The sequence below is a fragment of the Lucilia sericata genome, unplaced genomic scaffold (genome assembly GCF_015586225.1).
Source record: "Lucilia sericata isolate MDLA Ls3-8-SP2 unplaced genomic scaffold, ASM1558622v1 Contig000084F_arrow, whole genome shotgun sequence".
In the NCBI taxonomy this organism is placed as follows: domain Eukaryota; kingdom Metazoa; phylum Arthropoda; class Insecta; order Diptera; family Calliphoridae; genus Lucilia; species Lucilia sericata.
In genome coordinates this window covers 257,142-265,188 of record NW_023994117.1, presented here as the reverse complement: position 1 = coordinate 265,188, position 8,047 = coordinate 257,142, and the positions used below count along the sequence as shown (strand labels likewise).

Below are 8,047 nucleotides of genomic sequence, written 5' to 3'. Positions count from 1 at the left end.
GGGCTCTACGTGCATAATTTCATGTCTCTATGTTCAATATAATAGAAAACTCAAAAAGTACCTTTTGAAGAACGAAAAAGTACCAAAAAGTCCCCTTTTATAGGACCTCACTTAATCCGGGCTCTACATGCTTAATTTCACGTTTCTAGGTTCATTATTATACAAAAACTTAAAATGTACCTTTTGAAGAACCAAAAAGTCCCCTTTTACAGGTCCTCACTTAATCGGGGCTATACATGCTTTCATGTTTCTAGGTTTAATATTATAGAAAATTCAAAAAGTTCCTTTTGAAGAAAGAAAAAGAAGAACGAAAAAGAGAAAACTCAAAAAGTACCTTTTTAGAACCAAAAAGTTCCGAAAAGTCCCTTAATTATTAATTTCATGTTTCGATTTCAATATCATAGAAAACTCAAAAAGTACCAGTTGGAGAATGAAAAAGTACCAAAAAATATCACTTGGTACCGGTGTTCCAAATAACACCCCATTACCATATTTAGTGTTTCTTGAATAAAATCAAATTTCCCGTTTTTACCCCTTTTGGTACTTTTTTCCTCCCCATTAACGAAATAAAAATTCTGTTCCAAAAAGTTGCAACATCGTATTGGGAGCTCGTTATTATGTATTCATATGTATAAGTTAATAAACCAAAAACAATGTTTTATAAAAAAGTTCCAAAAATAGGTACAATTTTCACCCCTTAAACGTCCGAATATCCAAAAAGTACTAAATTCATAATTTTATTTGTTCGTCAAGTTATGAAGGATTCAAAAATATTTTTTGAATGTTTTCTGGTTTAAAAGATACATGGGGTGCAAAAGAAGTACCAAATTACAGTTTTTAAACATTTGAAAAAATTACCGGACACCTGCCCGTTTTTTTTAAATGAACGACGATAAGCTTTAACTGTTTTTGTAACTTTTCTAGTTTAGGAGATTTGAGGTTACCGAATTTACGTTTTTACCTTTTTTTAACCCCCAAAAAATTCGAATTTCCAAAAATCCCGTCTTATTGGATACATTTGGTGGGAGACCAACCTCCTACCCAAATTTCAACTCTTTAGCTTCAACCGTTTAGGCTCTACGATGATGAATCAGTCAGTCAGTAACGTTAGAATTTTATATATGTATGTATATAGATTTCGTGCATTGAATTATACTGTAAAAACATTGTAATGTTCGACTTGAATTTAAGTTTCGTTTTCACTGGAGAATGCTATTGAATTAAAGTGTATTTCAACACTTGAAATTTGAATGTTTGACTGGAATTAAACTTGTTTTAAACTTTAACAATTGTTTCTTGTAAATATTCGGCCACCATAGCGTTTGGAGACAACAAGATCTTCACTGAAAGGCACACCAGACAGACATCGCGCTCTATTATGGGTGTATGGTAGTGATTCTGCTGAGATCAATGGTATAATAATAAGTATGTATCCCAAGGATACCCCCTGAATACGGCAATCAGCTTCCGTCCATTGCCTTTAGGTGATAATATACCATGTCACCACTAGCCGACCGACCACCACCCGCCTAGGTGACTAGGTATATAATTGCCACTCTCTTGGCATTCTTCCAGGAGACCATCATGATGCCTCCTCTTTCTTGAAAAGAAAGACGTTCTTTATAGACCAATAAATAATTAATTAACACCATTACTTCCATTTTTTAATCTTCTAGATCTCACAAATACGCCAAATCTAGATTTCAATAAACACTTTTGGGTATTAAACGAAAACAACCCCCGCCTGGAAAAACATTTTCATCATAGTTATTAACAATTTATCTAAATTAAACCAAACACTTGCTGTTTCTTTGCACAATGACCGTCGGTATAGTAGTATAGCAATCTTATTAATTTCAATTGTTAGTAAAAAATTATTTTTTTATTTAAAGATTATCATTTCTGGCATTTTAGATTTTTGCACACACACAACAACAGACTTTTTTTCAAATAAAAAATGCAGAAAACAGTTTGGCGCGAAAAATTCTAGCAGAATTTTTTTTCGCAGTCGGCAGAATTGACATCAACTGCACTTCCCATTTAAAATACACATGTTTGATACCCTAGCCCTTTACGGTATGACATACCAGCAATGTAAAAAGGTGTAGCTTCGTTGACGTCAACGAAGCTGGTTTGAAGTAAAAGCAGCGACTCGAATTAGGCGCGTAAAACACGAAAATATCTGAGGCGAAGCATATACATCGAACGTTGAGCAAAGTTCTACACCGGCCAAATTTCAATGAGCGGCTTATTATTAGATAAAAGAAAACTTGCTTAAATGAAAACAAATTAATTTTATATTGTAAAATTCCATAAATTTAGCGAAAGTGTTCTGTAAATTGTACAAAATATGGCGAAATTTTCAAGCCGTATTAAGCGGAAAAATTTTCGGCGGCGGCGGCTTTGACATTTTGTTCGGCGGCTAGGCTTAGTAGGCTTAAGCCGAATCGGCGCAAGTCTCTGGCTGTCATATATTTGAATAGAATTTAAACGGTTGCATTTCTTTATTGTGAATGAAAGTATAAAAATTTACATACATTCCAAAAACATAGAAACGAATTTTTATTTTTAATTATTGTGAATTATTAAAACAGTTGATCGACTGAAAACAAAAAAGTCGTAAATTTTTGAAGTTTGATTTTCATTAAAAATCAAAAGTGGAATCTTAGAACTTTCCATTTTTTTGAACAAACTAGAAATATTTTATTTTCAAGCGATTGATTTCAAGCTGTCGACAATGAATTCCCACGACAATTGGATCTCCGGTCCGGTCCGGACCGACCCGATTCTTAATCGGCCAAAGATTGTCAACTCAGCAACAGCTGTATCATCCGAAGTTTTTTCCCCAGGGAAGAACATCCGGTCACAGCCAATCTGTTACAACAACAACAATGAATTTTCATACATTTTGTATCTGCCGGTCCACACTAGAAAACTATTTTTGGGAAACTTTTGATTTTGCGTGAGAGAGAAAGAAACTCCGGTACGGAGTTTCTCGTACTCGGAAACACGTTTTGTTATTCTTCTCTTTCGTACAAAAACAAATCAATGCAATTAACACGTAGTTTCTGAAACAAAAGTTTCTATGTGTAGACATTAAGGAAATTTTAAAAGAGAATTAAGAAAAAGTTTCTCAACTAAAGTTGCCGTGTGTGGACTGGCACTATGAAGAGTGAAATATCGTCTTGTGGTTGGCGATATTGTGGTTGAGATAGATTCCATTTTATTTTTATTGCGCTCTCTGTCGATCCTCTCATTGTTCATAATGATAATCTTGCAAAATTGCAAAAACAAGGTTGTTAAAATGCGCATTTTTCGCAATGTGTTATTGTTAACAGAAGATATTAAATAAAAATAATAAAAATTAAAATGCGAAAACATATTGTTTTGTTTCTTTTATTTTATTCTGAATATTTTCTTACCATTTCTATTTATTTCTTAAAAAATAATTCTAATTTTAAACAAAAACACCATTTTGTTTTCATTTTTTCCAATAAACGTCAGAAAATATGTTCTGTCGACAGTCGTTTAATTTTAATTCGTCGCTCGCTCTTTTTTTTGTGGTTTGTCGACAGCGGTTCCAATTGTAATTAAGCTGTAATGTTGACGTGTTGAAGTGAAAGAAAAATTATGATGTTAGTTTTAAATCGCTAAATTACCATCACTTGCAAGAGAGAAATTATTGTGATTTTACACCTTCCTTGGTTGAAGTAATATTTACCAAAACAATTTCTTCAGACCAATTTATTTCCCTTGATAATTGGTAATATAACTTGCCAAAATATAATTTTGCCAAACTCAAAATGAAGTGTCAATGTTAAATATTATTACAAGTTCAAAAATTCGGTGTGACAAGTTGTATAAAGCAATAAATTTATAAATTATAAAAAAAATATATTGATAAATTACAAAGATGAATAGTGGAGCTGGCAAACGCACTGGCTCTCGACATGTCCTGGTAGTTTTAATATTATGCATACTCTGGTACATTATTTCATCCAGCAATAATGTTATTGGTAAAATGGTTCTGAATGAATTTCCGTACCCCATGACGGTGACAATGATCCAACTATGCAGCATCACATTATACAGCGGACCATTCTTTAATTTATGGCGGATAAGAAAATATCAAGATATACCAAGGGGCTATTATTTCCGTTTGATAATACCTTTGGCTTTTGGTAAATTTTTAGCTTCCGTAACATCACATATTTCACTGTGGAAGGTACCCGTGTCTTATGCTCATACAGGTAAAGATGTTTTGCAATTATTACAACAAAACAAAGTTAGTGACGTGTGTGTTTTTCTAATAACACTTGTAAATTGTTTATTAATTTGTTAATGTGTTTATTTATTTGATAACACATTATAGTTAAAGCTACCATGCCATTGTTTACGGTGATTCTGACGCGTTTGATATTTCGGGAAAAACAACCTACACTGGTCTATTTGAGTTTGATACCAATTATAACGGGAGTTGGTATTGCAACTATGACAGAAATATCTTTTAATATGATGGGTTTAATATCGGCTTTAATATCAACCATGGGCTTCTCTTTGCAGAATATATTTTCCAAAAAGGTAAGTTTTTTATAAATATTTAAAAAAATGAAACATGTGGAACCTATGATGCCATACCAGCTATGTTTGAAGGGTATATACATACATACAAGTAATTCGTGGCTAGTAGGTGAGTGGTTAGTATTATAGTCTGGTAGACCGGAGGTGGTGGGTTCGATTCCCATCTGAGGTCTATGTAGGAGTATTTCTTCCTTCTTTCAAACAAACTATCAATAGCGAATATTTGTTTGAAAGTCTACATAATGTCAATATTTATTGTATTATCTTTTTATTTTAAAAGGTGCTTAAGGATACTGGTATTCATCATTTACGCTTATTACACTTACTTGGTAAATTAGCTTTATTCATGTTTTTACCGATTTGGTTATATGTTGACAGTTTTAAAGTTATACAACATCCAGCAATTGTAAGTAATTTTTATTTCATATTTTTGGCATATAATGTAAAATTCTTTTATATTTCAGACAAATTTAGATTATCGTGTTATAGCTTTGCTATTTGCCGATGGCGTTTTAAATTGGCTACAGAATATAATTGCATTTTCGGTGCTATCCCTGGTTACGCCGCTAACTTATGCTGTGGCAAGTGCATCGAAACGTATTTTTGTTATAGCTGTATCTTTGGTGATATTGGGAAATCCAGTAACATGGGTAAATTGTTTTGGCATGGCCTTGGCAATATTAGGTGTACTAAGCTACAATAGGGTAAGTTTGCATTTGTCTACTCCAAACTACAATTAGTTAATGTAAATTTTTTTCTTTTAGGCAAAACACATAAGTAAAGATAAATCCATTATACCTACAACAACACAAAAAAGTAATATAAAATACACTTCATTACCGAATAATGTTGATCCTTATTATCGTGGTTCAGTTACAACAAATCACAAAATTTCGAATGGCTATAGTTCGAAAAATACCGCAAATAGTCTTTTAGCTAATGGTAGTACTATGCCTAATGGTAGTACAACTCGTCTCTTATTTGTTTAGTTCAATTTTAAATAACTTTTTAAAAGTGAAAAAAGAAAGTTTTGGAATTTAGAAATACAATTTTATTTATAAAAAAAATATATATTTAAAGTTAAATTTTAAGTTAAACATCTGCAGGCTATCATTTTATTTTATTTTTGCCATATTCTTGTAAAACTTCTTAAATGTGATTTCATTTCAATTCTCAGTATTTTTTGTTACATAATTTTTTATCTATCGAACGATTTTTAAATGTAAAATAATGAGCCCTTTTCTTTTACTTTAATTTGTTCTTGTTCCATTGCAATATTTAAAAATGTAAATACACCAATTTTAAAAAGTATAAAAACGAAATATTAGAAATTACTGCTATAAACCTCCTATTTTTAAAGTTTAAGAATATATTCAATTAACAAAAATATATGACGCAAACTTTTGTATATATCGTAGAGAAAAGAACTACGTTAACAAATACATACATATAAATTGTAAATTGTTTATTAAAAAATAAAAAAAGTAATTTAAACAACTGGAAAATATGTGTATTTTTATTAGTGTATAATTTGTTAAAGTTAATCCTTAGAGACCGTCACATAAATCGTCATTCGCCTGATAAAAAGGTTACCTATATCATTCTAAGCTACAACTCTAAACTCTATAACAGTTGCATAAAATATGCTCCACTGTTTCTAGCTTTTATTTGTTTTAACACAATCTGCAAAAATCCTGAACCTAGAAAGGCTCAAATAGCACAGTGATCTCTTCCTGACTAATCTTAATAGTACTTTGGTTGTCTTTGTGTTTAACCTTGTTCGGCCATATGTCCTGGGATACCCTGTAAGCTATCCTACTGTGGCAGGATCGGTTGGTGGTCTTTGAATTTTTCAGAAATCGCTTGTGCAAAACATTGTGAGCAATACAATGTTTGTGGTGGTTACTGTGGTATTCTCCACATGTACAACAACAACCCTCGGAAACAACACCACCTCAAATATCAAGAATATTGAAAATGCCTAAGCAACAGCGGCCAATACTTTAAGATTATGCCGTTAAAATTAAATTGAGAGTTGGGGAACGTGATCATAAATATGGTTTACCTTTCATCATAAAGCGAAATATCAACTGCATGTTTACAGTATAACACACATCAGCACCCCTTGTAGCAATGATTTTAGAATCGCTACTACTACCAGCCCTGATAGAGCATTTTTCGATACTCACCAGCATGGTGACACTAACAAAAATATCCTCCCAGATCGCAAAAGGCATCAAACAGCAACGTGCCAGCATACCATCATTGACGCACTGTATTTATCCAATTTGGTATGGTCGATCACTCGATGCTGATCTACGACATCACGAACTCCAGACTCCCCAACGATGTCCAACGCTAGAGTTCAGAGGTCAGGGATCAGAAATGTCGCAAGATACTAATACTTACAATACTTATCTTGCTAAGCTTTCTAAACCTCCACAGACGTCTCTGATGATAATAGACTTCTTGAGAAACGCAAACCAAGTTACCTGCTTCAAAGTCATCTCTTTGGCCAAGGAAGTAAAGACGATGCTTAACATGTCCGTCAAAATCTTATTTCTTAGTAAAACAAAATGACCAGGATTACAAACGACCCAGAAGAATGCACTGCCAATTGCAACCGGATGCCGGTCAGGCAAGATAATGTGTTGTTGACCAGACAGTTCCTGTAAGCAGTCACCCAAAGATTCAAATTCTGAAGCAGGATCTCCTTCCCAGATACATCTGGATGGACTTTCGACGCTTTCGAAGTGGCATCCAAGACGTCGACAGACTGTCCAACGCTAGGGAAATGTTGCATCAAATGGCGGTCTCTGAAGCCATTATTGGCTTTTACTTAGGCATACACGAACAAAGCAGTTTCCCCAAATACTATCGCGAATGAATCGTCACTGGCGCTTTAAATCGTCTTTCACCAAAGTCCTCACACATGATGCATTTATTCAATTGTTCGCCCTATAATTAAGACCCACCGATGTGTCGCAGTTTTTCCAGTTGTCCTTACCACCTACAGACAATAACACAAATAATTCATTCTTACTATCATTTCCGGAATGGACTATCGGCCATAGGCGAACTAAATATTACAACAACCACAGGCAATACATCCTTGTAGTGTATAGCTGGTGACTGGTTTCTAAATCTTAGCATCCCTAAGTTTAACTTGTTAATTCTACTGACAATCTTCGAAACTATCCAACTCACTAGGAAATTCTGAACCAAGAACTACTAACGACTCTCTAATAGTCTCTGTTTTAATAACCTTCTATATCAAGAAGCGCAGTTAAAGTATATTCATTATGTTCAAAACAGTCCATAGTAAAGAAATTGGCTGATAGGTCCATACAATCAGTATCTGTACCACAGGAAAAATGTGTTTACAGAAGTGGGGAGTTAGACTTCGTCAACGAGTTATTTAATGTTTAAGGGTTTTTGGCTAAAATTCGACGGAACCTTATTTACG

At 33.4% G+C, this 8,047-nt stretch overlaps 1 protein-coding gene across 1 annotated transcript; it reads left to right on the top strand.

The window, feature by feature from the left end:
- The first annotated feature begins 3,913 nt into the window (after window positions 1-3,913).
- LOC119599686 (solute carrier family 35 member E1 homolog) lies at window positions 3,914-6,086 on the top strand. Its single transcript, XM_037949563.1, has 5 exons — window positions 3,914-4,250; window positions 4,373-4,581; window positions 4,862-4,987; window positions 5,046-5,285; window positions 5,346-6,086. The coding sequence occupies exons 1-5, from the start codon at window positions 3,914-3,916 to the stop codon at window positions 5,568-5,570; spliced, it is 1,137 nt and encodes a 378-aa protein (XP_037805491.1). The 3' UTR covers window positions 5,571-6,086.
- Window positions 6,087-8,047: the final 1,961 nt, after the last annotated feature.

Excerpts from the sequence above, each read along its gene's own strand:
- LOC119599686 (XM_037949563.1), top strand. The coding sequence starts at position 3,914 with ATGAATAGTGGAGCTGGCAAACGCACTGGCTCTCGACATGTCCTGGTA. Across the intron at positions 4,582-4,861 it reads AGAATATATTTTCCAAAAAG|GTGCTTAAGGATACTGGTAT; the intron begins GTAAGTTTTTTA and ends TTATTTTAAAAG. Across the intron at positions 4,988-5,045 it reads TTATACAACATCCAGCAATT|ACAAATTTAGATTATCGTGT; the intron begins GTAAGTAATTTT and ends TTTATATTTCAG.